The sequence below is a fragment of the Chiloscyllium plagiosum genome, chromosome 2 (genome assembly GCF_004010195.1).
Source record: "Chiloscyllium plagiosum isolate BGI_BamShark_2017 chromosome 2, ASM401019v2, whole genome shotgun sequence".
Lineage (NCBI taxonomy): Eukaryota > Metazoa > Chordata > Chondrichthyes > Orectolobiformes > Hemiscylliidae > Chiloscyllium > Chiloscyllium plagiosum.
The window spans coordinates 48,225,163-48,242,097 of NC_057711.1; the positions used below are offsets into that span (position 1 = coordinate 48,225,163).

Genomic DNA, 16,935 nt, shown 5'->3' on the forward strand with positions numbered 1-16,935 from the left:
CCCACAATGCTGTTCAGGAGGACAGTCCCGGATGTGGATGCAGTGACACTGAAGGAATGATGATATGTTTCCAAGTCAGGATGGTTAGCGGCTTGGAGGGGATCTTGGAGGTGTGGTGTTCCCATGATTCATCAGATACGTGGGTTCGGGAGGTGCAATCTAAAAAGTTTTGAAGATTTTCTGTAGTGCAGCTTCTGGATGATAAAGACCATAAGGAGCAGAAATTAGGCCATTCAGCCCATCGAGTCTGCTGTGCCATTCAATCATGGCTGATAAGTTTCTTAACCCCAGTCTCCACTTTCTCCCTGTAACCCTTGATCCATTCGATACTTAAGAACCTATCTATTTCAGTCTTAAATATACTCAATGACCTGGCCTCCACAGCCTTCAGTGACAATGAATTCCATACATCCACCACTCTCTGGCTGAAGAAGTTTCTCCTTAGCTTCATTCTAAAAGGTATTACCTTTGCTCGGGTCCAAGTCTCTCCTACCAATGGAAACATCTTCCCAACATCTACCCTGCCCAGGCCATTCAGTATTCTGTAGGTTTCAATTAGTTCCCTCCCCCACCATTCTTCTAAACTCCATCACATATAAACCCAGAGTCCTCAAAAGTTCCTCATATGTTAAGCTTTTCGTTCCTGAGACCATTGTCATGAACTTCCTCTGAACCTGCTCCAGTGCTAGTACATCCTTCCTGAGATATGGGGCCCAAAACTATGCACAGTACTTCAAATGTGATCTGACTAGAGCTTTATAGAGCCTTAGAAGTACATTCCTAATTTTATATACTGCAACTGAGAGAGGTGGAGAGAGCTGATCTGGTGCCAATCAAGTAAACTGCTTTGTCCTGGATGGTGCCAAGTTTCTCAACTGTTGTTGACAAGGCAAGTGGGGGGGATTGCATCATATTCCTGACTTGTGCCTTGCAGGTAGTATCCAGACTCAGGGAAGCCAGGAGGTAAATTATTTTAAGCTCTGTATCCATTTAAGTGATTTGTCTGATATTATTAATTTGGTCAAAACTTGTCCAAATTCCTCAAGGGTTACATAAATCAATCAGTCATGATTCCATACAAACTGATTGTCCTCCTGTTTTATCTGACTTCAGGCTGTGACAGGAATTCGTACAAGCTTGAACAGATTTTTCAAGGCTTAAGGAAATGAAGAATGTCTCTTTATTAGCTTGCACAAACTTCCAGTTTATCTAATTTCAGTATTCTAAAGCAGGACTTCATGCAAGTCTATACACATTTCTCAGAGTTACTTGTAACAGTTGTGACACATTCAGTTTTACAGAACTTGAGTATTGCTGAACAAGACACATTTTGTCCAAGTTTTTTATCCTACTCGGATCAACAACTCAAGAATACCAATTCAAGGGAAAAACAAAAATTTATATTGCAATTGTGTTTGTTCTTGATCACACCATTGTCCATTTACAGATTCTGGCATGCCTCTATCAGAGATCACTGGCTTACCAATTAATATTTTCATCTCATGCAATATACATGTTCGTTTACCCCTAGAATTGTATTCTTGTGAATTGTCTTGATGAGAACAAGACAAAAACTGCCATAAAATGCAATTCTCAAGTTGTGATTCTGCGCAAGTAGACAAATCCTACAGCTTCAAATGTCACATGCAGTGAATTTAAAGCCTGATGGGTGTTTACCATTTTGCTGCAAAACCTCCTGTACTAATGGAAGAGAAGAGGCAGAAATATAAACAGCAGGGTCAAAACCCAGTTGTTACAATTCTCAATTGCTTTTAATGTTTTAATGATGGCCATGATGTGGAGGAGCTGGTGTAGGACTAGATCAGTTATCTGCCTGATGAAGGAGCGGTGCTCTGAAAGCTAGTGCTTCCAAATAAATCGGTTGGATTATTACCTGGTGTTGTGTGATTTTTAACGTAATGTTCTAAGACTTGGAAAGAACACAAATGACCTTTGAATCTGGAGAGAAACTATGAATAAGATTTATTATCAAAAAGAATTTTAGCTCAAAATTGCTCACTTTTTGATCACAGCACTTTTCCTGCACTACTTCTTCCCACAAAACTTCAACAATCATCAAAGGCCCCTCATAACATGAAAGTGCACTTGGGTTCTGTAACCACAAACAACCTGTTGTTGTCAAGGTGTGAGGTGTAGGGAAGGTACTGGATTCACCCAAAAAGGATAGAGAATAGAAGAACAGACAGAAATGGCCAGCAAGAACAATGATCACTATATATAGAACCATATAGTACGGAAAAAGCCTTCAATTCCTTCAAATCTGTACTGCCAAAAGAATGAGGGTGTGAGGGTTTGGTATGCACTGCCTGTGACAGTAGTCGAGGCATATTTCACCTATATTTTTGAATCAACTTGTTGAGAGATGTTAATGTACAGCTCTGGAACAGGTGGGACTTGAACCTAGGTCTCCTGGTCCAGGGATAGAGACATTACCACTGTGTGTTTCTTCAAAAGGTGTACTAGCCTTAAGATAAGCATAACTGCTGATACAAAGGCTGAAACAACTTCCTTTCTCACCAGAATGCGAAACATAGCAAGCCGCCAAGAGCCCAGAAATACAGAATCCCAGTATATCAAGTCCAATGCTTATTCCATGCTCCCTGTACCAGGCACTCCTTTTGGATGTGAGGAATCTCGGCATGTCTGAGTTCTTCATATCTTGTTCTTAGCATTCCACCAGACAAAATCACCCAAGTGCACAATTCTGGCATCCTTATTTTTAAAAATGTTAATAGATGAGTTATGCGATGCTAATGGGTGTTTATTTCCTAAAGGTCTAATTATAGGAATTACCAGAAAAACAGCATTTTGAGATTCCAATGAAAATTGCATTTAAGATGGGATAATTTGAAAAGCCCTTGAAACAATCGTTCTCCAGTAGCAGTGTACATTAGAAATTCAAGAACATTCTCTCACTAACTAACTATAAGCATGAACTAGTTTTTGAACTGCAAAAGAAGTAGACCTTTTTCAATCTCAACATAACAAAACCAGTGGAAGGATGAAAGAACAGTGCTAACACCACTAAGAGAGAGGACAGAGGTTGATCAGCGGGCTAAGAAGCAATATTGACAGTGAGAACGCATGGAGATCAGCGAGTGGGTATAAGTCCTTGAGGACAGTAAACAGTCAATCAACTGTGTTCAAAAGAGAAGCATAGTGTGATACCATATGGAAGCAGGCAAGTTATTCAGCGATTATTTTTCACTTTCGAGTTAAGGTATTTATTCAAGCTGAGAAGTGGGCAATTTAAAAGAAAATCAGATGGCATATTTATATAATTTTTTTTATTCATTCACAGGATGAGGGCATCAGTGGCTCGGCAACACTTATTGCCCATCCTTAATTGCCCAGAGGGCAGTTAAGAGTCAACCACACTACTGTAGGTCTGGAGTCATATGTAGGCCCAACCAGGTAAGGATGGTAGTTTCCTTCCTAAAGAACATTAGTAAACCAGATGGGTTTTTACAACAGCTTCATGGTCATAATTGGATTCTTCATTCAAGAATTACACTGAATTGAAATTCCACCATCTGCCATGGCAAGATTTGAACCTGGGTCCCCAGAAAACGGCCCAAGTCTCTGGATTAATAGTCCAGCAATAATACCACAAGGCCATCACCTTCCCAATTAACAACAGTATAAGCAAAGAATGTTTCTTTTGTGCTACAATGGCAATGTTCCTACCTCAAGGCCAGAAGACCAGAGTTAAAGTCCTACCCACTCAAGAGGCCTGAACAAGTTGATTTTAAAACAAAAGTAAGGAGCAGATGAGAAGCATTATTTAATTTGTTAGCTTGAATCAATGTGCTATATTTTTAAAGAAGGAGTACCGATTTATTTGAAATAGATGAGCAAATGAGACTTGTTGCTTGCAATTCCTGCCCCGTTAGAGAATTTCTCATGTCTTGGATAAACAGAGATATCTCCAGCTGCTTTAGCATGAGCTTAGGGTTTTGGGGGCAGGGAGGAGCAGGGTGGACAATGAAGCTGGAATTCCTAACAACTTCTAAAATAATGGGGCAAAACGCCAGGGAACAGAGGCAGGTTTTCTCACACCAGCACACCTTAGCCTTAGCCACCCTGTGTCCCCATGCCTCCAGGGTTGGCAGTCCAAACTCTATTATACATCCACCCACCACCAACCACCCCCTCTCCTTTACACAGTGAGAGTGATCATCAGTCTACATCTGCCTGTTATGAACCGTCAGCCTGTAGAAGTGAGGTGCGTTACTGATCTCAAGGGGCAGCCAGTGTTACTGTGCAGCGTCAGGAACAATAATTTTTTATTGGATTGTATGTTCCAAGTAGGCAAAAGTGAGGACTGCAGATGCTGGACATTAGAGTCAACGTTAGAGTGGTGCTGGAAAAGCACAGCAGGTCAGGCAGCATCCGAGAAGCAGGAAAATTGACATTTCAGGCAGGAGCCCTTTATCAGGGATCTGTATGTTCCAAGTGTTCATTTAGCAGATACTATAGAAGATAGTTGCCCTTCATGGAGAGTAGGAAAAACTAGGAAAAGGTACAAGTACGGTAGTCTTTACGATACATGTTACTGTCAAAAGGTATCATCATTAGAGACTGCTAGGAATGATGATTCCCTGAATGAGTCTAATCCTGACCATGACACCATTGAGCAAGGGACTGCACAGGAGGGAATAATAAAAGGTAGTAAGTTATAGGAGGTTCCAAAATCAGGGGTACAGACAGGCTCAATAACATCAGAGAGAGAGGGATGGTGAGGAAATTATGCAGAGAGAAACGAATGAGCTAGAGTTGGAGGACACATTGGATTCATTCATCAGTGTTTAAGCATAAAGTGCTGCTGGGGAAAATGATCCTGTGGCACTTAAGGGAATTGTGAAACTAAATGCTCAATATTCAAGGATATAAAATGCCCAAAAAAGACAAGGTGGGGTAAAAGAAGGGGGGGGGGGGGGGGGGGGGGGGGGGGGGGGGGGGGGGGGTGGAAAACTGATTAGGGAAGATATTTTGTGTAGGACAATAGGAATATTCTTGATGTGCAAAAACTTCATCCACTTGGTTAAAGACGAGGAGCAAAATGAAAGGGTGTGATGGCCCTACTGAAGGATTATATAAATCTCCAAATAGTGATTTAAATAGAGGAGAAAAACTGCAGGGAAATTGCAATTGTGTACAACTACTACTGAATGGCACAATTTGGTACTTTAGTTGGCATCATATGTGAATTTCAGTGCCAGAGTGATGTCCGGCATGCAAGTCATTCATCTAGCTATTGGCTGATCAAACCAAGCTGCATATTATTTCCCATTTCTTGTAATTGGGTGGATACAGATTATGCTCAACCAGCCCATGCCTGTAGAATCAAAACAAACACTAACTAGTATTGGTTCATTAGAACATTGCATCATCACATTTTAAGAAAATACAAGATTCCTCAAGATGTATAGAAGAGTTTTATCAGAATGATTGAATGAATGAGGGATTTTAGATACAAGATTAGATTGGAGAAGCTGGGGTTGTTTACCTTGAAGCAAAGGGAGGAGAGATTAGATTAGATTAAATTCCCTACAGTGTGGAAACAGGCCCTTCGGCCCAACAAGTCCACACCAACTGTTGGTGCGTTAGTCAGAGGGAAATGGGTCTGTAGCCCACCCAGACCCATTTCCCTCTGACTAACGCACCTAACCTATGGGCAATTTAGCATGGCCAATTCACCTAACCTGCACATCTTTGTGATGAAAAAAAAAGGACTGTGGGAGGAAAATGGAGCACCCAGACACACGGAGTATGTGCAAACTCCACACAAACAGTCGCCCGAAGCTGGAATCAAACTTGGGACCTGGTGCTGTCAGGCAGCAGTGCTAACCACTGCGCCACCATGCCGTCCCTAAAGATGGTAAAGGTGCACAAAATATTGACAGGTTTGGACTAGTTAGATAAAGAAAATCTGTTTCTGTTTGCTTATGGTACTAGGACTAGGTGACACAGACAAATGTTTGAACAGAGGATGCAAGGTACTGTGGTTCTGTTCGCTGAGCTGGAAGTTTTTGTTGCAAACGTTTCGTCCCCTGTCTAGGTGACATCCTCAGTGCTTGGGAGCCTCCTGTGAAGCGCTTCTGTGGTGTTTCCTTGTGTTTGTTGTTGGAGTTTGTGGATGCGTGCCATGCTTCTAGGAATTCCCTGGCTGTTCTTTGTTTGGCTTGCCCTATAATGGTAGTGTTGTCCCAGTCAAATTCATGTTGCTTGTCATCTGCGTGTGTGGCTACTAGGGCTAGCTGGTCGTGTCGTTTCGTGGCTAGTTGATGTTCGTGATGCGGATCGTTAGCTGTCTTCCTGTTTGTCCTATATAGTGTTTTGTGCAGTCCTTGCATGGGATTTTGTACACTACATTAGTTTTGCTCATGCTGGGTATCGGGTCCTTCGTTCTGGTGAGTTGTTGTCTGAGTGTGGCTGTTGGTTTGTGTGCTGTTATAAGTCCTAGTGGTCGCAGTAGTCTGGCTGTCATTTCAGAGATGTTCTTGACGTATGGTAGTGTGGCTAGTCCTTTGGGTTGCGGCATGTCCTCGTCCTGTTGTCTCTCCCTTAGGCATCTGTTGATGAAATTGCGAGGATATCTGTTTTTGGCGAATACCTTGTATAGGTGTTCCTCTTCCTCTTTTTGCAATTTTGGTGTGCTGCAGTGTGTTGTGGCCCTTTTGAACAGTGTGCCTGTCTGACACACCATAACCTTAAGTTCCCTGATAGATTACAAATCTGCCCAATACAGTCTTAAATATTCAACAGCCCAGCCCACTTAGGAAGTAAATACCAACCACTGATGACCCTAAACAAACTTTAAGAAACTAAACATCTGTGAATTTTAATACAGATATCAAAAATTCCTCAAATATATTTCACAGCTGGAGATTCCCCATCAATAATTATGACATACATGTTGTTGTACCTCATTCCATAAAGGTCCTGCTGTGAATTTCACAGGCTTTCATTTTAACATGCAAAACTGCAAGTCATTTCTGTTGTTACTTGGGCAGATGAGAGTAGGCCCCACTGCAGAGAAGGAATCCAATGATAACAGCATTTGAATTTATCTCGAATACAGGCAAAACACAATAAAGCACAACATAAGCTCCAGGAACATCACCTCATCTTTTTTGTTTACACACTTTGCAGCCTCAAGGTCTCAATGTTGAATTTAATAACTTCAGAAACTGGTTGCATTATGTCAATTATCTATTTTTCTTATATTGTCTCTCCTTCAGAGTCTCAGAATCTTGCTTGTGCCTTCTTTTCTTTGCTCTGAGCACAGTGAACTCATTCCCTCTCTTTCACACCTTTGTACGCATCTTACATCCTTTTTCCCTTTCTCCACCACTAACAACTCCTTTGTCTTTTGCATTAGACCTCTGCCCCTTTCAAATGTATTAAAGTTTCCAACACTTTTCAATACTGAAGGGGACTCATATTGGTTTTGAAACTACTCTGCTCCTCTCATCACATTTGCTGCCAGACTTGCTGAGTCTGTTTGTTTCTAAACGTCCCTGTTTAATTGTGGATGCCAGTTGCTGCTGTCAGTTTCACAGAGGAATGAGGAATCATTCTAAACAGCCGGGACAGCACTGTAAATATTTCCAAATTCTGAAGCAACAACAACATGGTGGAGCCTCATGAAATTCCTCCAACCTGAATTTGCAGCCTTAGTTGATGACAGAAAAACAGTTTGTGCCCCTGAATATATACCATGTATGTGCAGTTTAGGAAGGGAAAGAACGTTCCCAATGCCACTGTTATCCCGATGGCCACCTTTGTTTGCGACTGCATCAAACTGTGCATAGATCCTTGGTATGAAAACACCAATGTCATTATGTACAGTACAACCTTGATTATCCAAACTACACGGGTGGGGAGTATTTTGTTCAGATAATCGAATGTTCAGATAACTGATCTGATGGCGATGGGGAGCTGCCCAAGCATCCGGATTTTGAGATCGTTTGGATAATCTGAAATTTGGATAATCGATGTTCGGATAACCGAGGTTGTACTGTACTGAGTTTCTACCTGTCCCCAGTGTTTGCAAAGGGTGGGACTCGACTCATTGCTGTGGAATGCTCTAAGTAGTTGGACCGATCCATATCACCTGTCTTTCATGGAGAAACTTGCAAAGAAAGGCAAATTTGACCACAAGCGATCAGGAAATGGTCAGTGCATAGCATCCTTGAGACTCTGCAGAAAAAGGAGGGTCATGTGGTTCTCTGAGCAGACTGTCAAAGTCATTTGGCAGAATGCCTTATCACTAGAACTTTCCAACAACCACAAAGACATCGCTTGGCTGATGGTGAGAAGGACACTACCTGTGAGATCCTTCTTGCATGCCCAGTCTGTTTGTGCCACTGAACACTGCCCTTGAAGTGGCGGTGGGGGATAGAGACTGTCACATATCTTCTATTCGAATGTACCTATGCAAAGGAATTCTGGAGAAAGAGGCAGTGGTCCTTGTCAAAGTTCATCCCAAGCAGTTCTATCACATGGACCTCTGCTCTATGGTCTATTCTCCGGGATGCACACTGAGACAAACATTGACTGTGCCTGGAGGTCCATCAACTTGGTGAAAGTCACTCTTTGGTCTGCTTGAAACTTAGTCTTCCAGAGCAAGGAGTCGACCTCGACCAAGTGAAGCAGAGTGGCACATTCCGAGATCCACTGGAATGTTAGGAAAGACCACTGTCTGAGGTCTTCCTGCTGAAGTTAAATGGGAGGGTGTTCAGTTATGATTAGATTACCTACAGTGTGAAAACAGGCCCTTCAGCCCAACCAGTCCTCCAAAGAGTAACCAACCCAGATCCATTTCCCTCTGACTAACGTACCTAACACTATGGGCAATTTAGCATGATCAATTCACCTGACCTGCACAGCTTTGGACTGTGGGAGGAAACCAGAGCACCCGGAGGAAACCCACACAGACACAGGGACCTGAGGTCCAAATCGAACCTGGGACCCTGGTGCTGTGAGGCAGCAGTGCTAACCACTGTGCCACTCATACCATATGGGTCCCGTCTAGTACCATAGTTTTATGTAAATATAATCTTTTGGCTTGTTTGTTACAGTCAAACTTCAATGTTTTGTTTGTTTTTCTTCATCAGTACTGTACAGGCCATGTGACTGTATGTATGTGTGTGTTATATATTTATAAATAAAGTATAATTTTGAAATAGAAAAATGAATGTAGAGTTAGGACAGATGGAATATTTAATATGCGTTACTCTAATCTGTTTCATGTTTGCAAAAATAATACAAAAAATTAAAAACATAAGTGTGGATAATAGAAATCTGAATAAAAACTGCTAAAATACTGCTAAAAATTTTATCATAGTAAAAATGCAATGTTGGAGAACATTTCAGGCGTATGAAACACGAAAGCAAAATCCACACGTTCTGGAAAGATACAAACAAAAAGGAGGAAACAGTGTGCTGCTAGCTAAAAAGGTAAACACAAGGACCGCAGATGCTGGAAACCAGAGTCTAGATTAGAGTGGTGCTGGAAAAGCACCTGGAAAAGAGTGTGCTGCTAGCACCTGGACAAGGAGAGGAACACGTTTCCAGTGAATGACCTGACCTGTTGAATGATTCAATTTTTTCTCTACCGCGAGTGCTCCATAACAGTACTGACAGGCGGGACACTGAAACCACACAAACACTTCGTGTTTTTTTTTAAATGATATATTTACTAGTTCTAATTTTCGAGTTTAACTTTTACAATGCGAGACCACACTCACCTATTCCTATTAGCAAGTACTTGTGCTTGAAGTATCTGATGGTCTTAGTATAGGACCGAGTCTCCGAGTCCGAGTCGGTCTCAGTCCAGTGGACATACGCCTGTCCTTTGGCGTGAATTTTAAGAGCTTTCACCTCGATCTCAGCGTTGAGCTCGACAATGACCCGCCCAGAGACCCATTCCCCGCAGCTGTAGGTCGGGATGTTGTTGTCCACGGCGCGGTCGTAGAGTATTGTAAAACTCGTCACTTTCCCCATTGCTGCGGGCCCCGAGGTGGAGAGATTTTAAAGTGAGACCATTCCCCTGCCAATTGGGTGCGGTCTGAGGCGGGATTGGGAATGTCCCTTCTTGTACCGATCCTTCCTGTGTGTTCGGGAGTCTTCCTGAAAGTGAGCAGCTCCACAGTGCCAGGGCAGTGAGCTCAGTCTGCTTCCGCCTTTTTGGAGAAACCAGCATGTGAAAGCTATTGTGTGGTTTCACAAACCCCCCCCCGCATTGTCATTTCGCGTAATTCTACAAGCAAAGGAAACACAACAGTTCCTTCACACTCCTCAATTTTACGATTCCGTTTTTTTTCTTATCAAAGGAAGCGATCGAATGGGCGGCACTGGTTCCATGGCCGAGCTCCCAAACCATGGTGCTGAGGGATCAGCCGAGATGATGAAGCTGCTTGCGTGCAGTCGGCTTGTTAAATGTGTGCTGTGTCCAGCCGCTGTTCCCTGCCCACAGGCTTCAGGAATTGCATCTTATTAGGGATGCATAAAGACCGCTTGCACTTTTCAAGAGAGCTAGATATACCGTGCTAACAATGGAAAAGTTATCCCTGTTACAGTATGTGTTTTTTTTTGAGGAACGGCTGAAAATACTTTTCAACTGTAAAAGCTCAACCGTAGCGCTCACTGATATACTCCCCTCTTATTTACAGAAGGTGGTCAGCAGGAGTCAGTAGAATTTTTTCATTCATTTGTGGGATGTGGACATTGCTGGCGGATCAGCATTTATTGCCCATCCCTAGTTACCCTTGAGAAGGTGGTGGTGAACTGCCTTCTTGAACCGCTGCAGTCCACCTGCTGTGGGTTGACCCACAATGCCATTAGGGAGGAAATTCCTGGACTTTGACCCAGTGACAGTGAACAGCAATATATTTCAAAGTCAGGATGGTGAGTGGATTGGAGGGGAACTTGAGGCTGGTGGTGTTCCCACTTATGTGCTGCCCTTGTCCTTCCAAATAGAAGTGATCATGGGTTTGGAAAGTACTGTCTGAGGATCTTCCATGAATTTCTGCAGTACACCTTGTCATACACACTGCTGCTACTGAGCATCGGTGGTGATGGGTATGGATGCTTGTGGATATTGTGCCAATCAAATGGGCTGCTTTGTCCTGGATAGTATCAAGCTTCTGGAGTATTGTTAGGGCTGCACTCATCCAAGCAAATGGGAAATATTCCATCACACTCCTGACTTGTGCCTTGCAGATGGGTAGATGGAGAGTCAGATGAGTTACTTGCTGCAGTATTCCTAGCTTCTGACCTGCTCTTGTATCCATTGTGTTTGTGTGGTGAGTCCAGTTGAGTTTCTGATCAATGATAACTCCCAGAGATGAGTGGGGGATTCAGTGATGTTAACACCCTTGAATGTTGGGCTGGTGGTTAGATTATCTCTTATTGCTGATGGTCATAGTCGAGAGTGTGGCGCTGGAAAAGCACAGCAGGTCAGGCAGCTTTGAGGAACAGGACAGTCAATGATAAGCTGTATGGCATGAATGTTACTTGTCACTTGTCAGCCCAAGCCTGGATATTGTCCAGATCTTGTTACATTTGGACATGGACTGCTTCAGTATCTAAGGAGTCGTGAATGGTGTGGAACATTGCACAATCATCACAAACATCCCTATTTCTGATCTTATGATGGAGGGAAGGTCATTGATGAAGCAGCTAAAGATAGTTGGGCCTCAGACACTACTCTGAAGAACTCCTGCAGAGATGTCCTGGAGCTGAGTTGACTGATCTCCAACAATGATGACCATTCTCCAATGTGTTAGGTATGACTCCAACCACCAGAGAGTTTGCCCCCAATACCCATTGAATCCAGTTTTTCTAGGGCTCCTTGATGCCACACTTGGTCAAATGCAGTCTTGATGTCAAGGGCTGTCACTGTCACCACACCTCTGGAATTCAGCTCTTTTGTCCATGTCTGAACCAAGGCTGGAATGAGGTCAGGAACTGAGTGGCCCTGATGCAACCCAAACTGTGTCACTGAGCAGGTGCTACTTGTAGTACTGTTAATGACACCTTCTATCACTTTACTGATGGTTGAATGTAGACTGACGGAGCAGTAATTGGGATTGTCCTGCTTTTTGATTACAGGATATAACTCAGGCAATTTTTCACATTGTTGGGTTAATGCCAGTGTTGTAACTGTACTGGAACAGCTTGGCTAGGGGAGCGGTAAGTTCTGCAGCACAAGTCTTCAGTACTAGTGCCGGAATGTTGTCAGGGCCCGTAGCCTTTCCAGTGTCCAGTGCCTCCAACCATTTTTTTGATATTGCCTGGACTGAATCAAATTGGCTGAAGACTGGTATCTGTAATGCTGGGGACCACTGGTGGAGGCCAAGATAGACCATCCACTTGTCACTTCTGGCTGAAGATTGCTGTGAATGCTTCAGTCTTATCTTTTGCACTGATGTGCTAGACTCTTCCATTATTGAGACGGGGATATCTGTGGAGCCTCCTCCTCCAGTGAGTTTTTTAATCGTTCACCACCATTCTTGACTGGATGTGGCAGGACTGCAGAGCTTAGGTCTGACCTGTTAGTTTGCTACTCATGGCTGTTTGGCATGCAAGTAGTCCTGTTTGGTGGCTTCACCAGTTGACACCTCATCTTCAGGTATGTCTAGTGCTGCTCCTGGCATGTCCTCCTGCACTGTCCATTGAGCCAGGGTTGATCCCTGGCTTGATGGTAATGGTTGAGTGGGGAATATCCCAGGCCATGATGTTACAGATTGTGCTAGATTACAATTCTGCTGCTGTTGATGGCCCACAGCACCTCATGGATACCCGGTTGTGAGTTGCCAGATGTGTTCAAAGTCTGTCCCATTTAGCATGGCGATAGTGCCACACAATACCATGGAGGTTATTCTCAAAGTGAAGGCTAGACTTTGTCTCCACAAGGACAGTGCGGTGGTCACTTTACCGATACTGTTATGGACAGAGGCATCTGCAGTAAGCAGATTGGTAATGATGAAGTCAAGTAAGTTTCTCCCTCTTACTGGTTCCCTCACTACCTGCCGCAGATCCAGTCTAGCAACTATATCCTTTCGGACTCGACCAGCTCAACCAGTAGTAATGCAGCCGAGTCACCCGTGGTGGACATTGAAGTACATTCTATCCCTTTGCCATCCTTCATGCTTCCTCTAAGTGTGATCAACATGGAGAAGTACTGATTTATCAGCCGAGGGAGGACAGTACATTGCAATCAGCAGAAGGTTTCCTTGCCAGTGTTTAACCTGAAGCCATGAGATTTCATGGGGTCCAGAGTCAATGTTGAGCACCCCCAGGGCAACTCCCTCCCAAGTGTGCCAGTACCTCTGCAGCGTCTGTCCTGCCGGTGGGACAGGACATATCCACGGACAGTGATGGTGGTGTCTGGGACATTGTATGTAAGGTATGATTCTGTGAGTATAATAATGTCAGGCTGTTGCTTGACTAGCCTGTGAGACAGCCCCCAAATATTAATGAAGAGGACTTTGCAGGCTTGATAGGACTGTTTCTGCCACTGTCTTTTCTGGTGTCTAGGTAATCCATCTGTTTTCATTGAGACTTTGTAGCAATTGATATAACCGAGTGGCTTGCTAGGATTTCAGAGGGCAATTGAGAGTCAACCATATCGGTCAGATCATGAATTAGTGAACCAGATAGGTTGTTCCCACCAATGATTTCATGGTCATCAGTAGATTCTTAATTCCAAATTTTATGTTATCTTTAAAAATTCAATTCTACCATTTGCTGTGGTGAGATTTGAACCTGGGTCCCCAGCACATTACCAGGCTGTCTGGATTAATATTCTAGCAATAATACCACGAGGCTATCGCCTTTCCTTGGACAAAACACAAGCCCAGTCACACCCTGAAAGAGACAATGTTGTGGTTACTGAAGGCATTAATCATGAGAGATGTTCAGCTTTAGACCAACTGATTTACTCAGTCTACGTGCAGGGGGACGTCACTTAGGAAGTTTCTAGGAATCACATGGAAAAAAATTGGGCTGATCTGGAAGAGTCAGTTTAGGATTTTTTAAAAAAGGGAAATTGTCTTTAACTCGCAGGAAGTTTTTTTTGTGGAAGAGGTTATAGAAGGTTCAATAAGGGTAAGGTTGCTGTGGCACACATGGCTCTCCAGAAGATGTTTGATACAGTGCCACATTACGGAATTATGAGGAAAAGTATAGGTCGGAGTATAAAAAGGGGACAGAAGAGAAATCAATAAAAAAAATTAGCTGATAGATAAGAAAACAAATAGTCAATGGATATTTTCCCAGATGAAGGAAGGTTTGTAGTGGAGCATTTCAGGGGCTGGCATTGGGACTTTAGCTTTTTCAGTTATATATTAATGATTTCGATTTTGATGTGCAGACAATTTCAAAGTTTGCAGATGACATGGAAATTTGGAAGAATTGTAAATTGTTAGGGGATCTGTGTATAACTCCAGAAGGGGAAGAAAGGTGTTGTGAAACTTGAAAGGGTTCAGAAAAGATTTACAAGGATGTTGCCAGGATTGGAGGGTTTGAGTTTTAGAGATAGGCTCTAAAACTGAGTATTTTCAACTCAGCATTGGAGATTGAACGGTGACCTTATTGAGGTTTACAAGATCATGAGGGGTATAGATAAAAGTAAATACCAAGGTATTTTCCCCATGATGGGTGTGTTCAAAACTAGGGGTTATATTTTTAAGTTGAGTGGAAAAAGATTTAAAACAGACACAAAGGACATCGTTTTCACACGGAAGGTGGTCCATGTGAGAAATGAACTGTCAGACGAAGTGAGAGATGCAGGTTATAGTTGCAATGTTTAAAAGACAATTGACCATATACAAGGACAGCAAAGACTTAGAGGGGTATGGGCCAAACGCAGGCGAATGGGACTAATTTCGTTTGGGAAACTTGGTCGCTTTGGTCGATGTGAACGAAAGGGTCTGCTTCTATTTCGTGTGACTGTATGAAGATAAGTTCTCACTGTTTAAACGTGCCCGTTGTTTTTTTCTTGCCTACACTGACTGCCCGGCTCCATCACAGTATTTGCAGGCGGGGCACTGAACCCGCACAAATACTTTGGCTTTTATTTTTAAAATGAGGGATTTTTGATTTCTGATTTTCAAGATTCTTGCAAAACCACACTTACCTGATCCTATTAGCGAATACTTGTACTTGAAGTATCTGATGGTTTCGCTGAACGTCTCAGTGTCATCCAGATTGTACTCAGTCCAGTGGACATACGCCTGTCCTTTGGCGTGAATTTTAAGAGCTTTCACCTCGATCTCAGCGTTGAGCTCGACAATGACCCGCCCAGAGACCCATTCCCCGCAGCTGTAGGTCGGGATGTTGTTGTCCACGGCGCGGTCGTAGAGTATTGTAAAACTCGTCACTTTCCCCATTGCTGCGGGCCCCGAGGTGGAGAGATTTTAAAGTGAGACCATTCCCCTGCCAGTTGGGTGCAGTCTGAAGCGGGATTGGGAATGCCCCTTCTTGTACCGATCCTTCCTGTGTGTTCGGGAGTCTTCCTGAAAGTGAGCAGCTCCACAGTGCCAGGGCAGTGAGCTCAGTCTGCTTCCGCCTTTTTGGAGAAACCAGCATGTGAAAGCTATTGTGTGGTTTCACAAACCCCCCCGCATTGTCATTTCGCGTAATTCTACAAGCAAAGGAAACACAACAGTTCCTTCACACTCCTCAATTTTACGATTCCGTTTTTTTTCTTATAAAAGGAAGGGATCGAATGGGCGGCACTGGTTCCATGGCCGAGCTCCCAAACCATGGTGCTGAGGGATCAGCCGAGATGATGAAGCTGCTTGCGTGCAGTCGGCTTGTTAAATGTGTGCTGTGTCCAGCCGCTGTTCCCTGCCCACAGGCTTCAGGAATTGCATCTGGTTAGGGATACATAAAGACCGCTTGCATTTCTTTAAAGAAAGAGAGATAGGTGTATCGTGCTAACAAGAAGCCTGAAAGTACTTTTCAATTGTAAAAGCCAACTCGCTCAACCGTAGGCGCTCACTGATATACTCCCCTCTTATTTACAGAAGGTGGTCAGCAGGAGTCAATAAAATGGACAAAGGACAAGCCCAGCCATAATATGCTCATACCCTGAAGGAGAAAGCGGCAGCAATATGTGAAGGGACAATGCTGTCGTGGGGGTTACTGGAGACGTTAATTATGAGGGGTGTTTAGCTTTAGTTCAATTGATTTACCCAGTTTACGTGCGGGGAGAAGTCACCCAAGAAGCTTCTAAAAGTTGTTTTAAACGTAGTCATCACATGGAAAACGTTGGGTTAGTTTGGAAGAGTCAGTTTGGGACCTTTTTGTATAAAAAGGAAACCGTGTTTAACTTTCAGGGAGGCGTTTTGTGGAAGAGGTTACAGAAGGTTCAATAACAGTAAGGCTGTTGATGTGACACACATGGATTTCCAGGAGATGCAGTACCACATAACAGACTTGTAAGGAAAAGGTATAGATCAGAGTATGAAAAAGGGACAGAAAGAAAGTGGATATGAAATTGACTGACAGGAAGAGAACAAACGGATAGTTTTCTGGGTTGGGGAGATTTGGAGTGGAGCACTTCAGGGGGTGGCACTGGGAGTTTTGTTTTTCCTCTATTCATGATATGGAGCTTGGTGTGCAGGATCATTTCAAAGTTTGCAGATGACATGGAGACATGGAAGAATTGTAAATTGTGAGGAGGACTGTGTAGAACTCTAGAAGGACATTGAGTGGGCGCTAACTTGGCATATAAGATTCAATGCAGAGAAGTCTTTGAGGAGATTTTCCTTTACAGGTCTGTGAGAGCTGTAAAGAGTATAGAGAGCCCAACCCCGCCCCCACGCCGATCTCCGTCCCCGCCCCCAGGCCTAACCCCGCCCCCACACCCAGCTCCAGCCCCACACCAGGTCCTAGCTC

At 43.5% G+C, this 16,935-nt stretch overlaps 1 protein-coding gene across 6 annotated transcripts in view; it reads right to left on the minus strand.

The window, feature by feature from the left end:
- The window catches only part of LOC122559540 (arrestin domain-containing protein 3-like), a 78,761-nt gene that overhangs the window by 34,774 nt on the left and 27,052 nt on the right, over positions 1-16,935 (minus strand). Inside the window, exon 1 of one of the 6 annotated variants that reach the window (XM_043709195.1) lies at positions 15,170-15,589. The exons of 4 other annotated variants lie outside the window; for them this stretch is intronic. In XM_043709195.1, the coding sequence (XP_043565130.1) occupies positions 15,170-15,422 (253 nt within the window). In that variant the 5' untranslated portion in view covers positions 15,423-15,589. Of the gene's footprint in view, positions 1-9,776; positions 10,586-15,169; positions 15,590-16,935 lie in introns of those variants that run through there. One more of the 6 variants, XM_043709187.1, reaches the window with a different exon arrangement.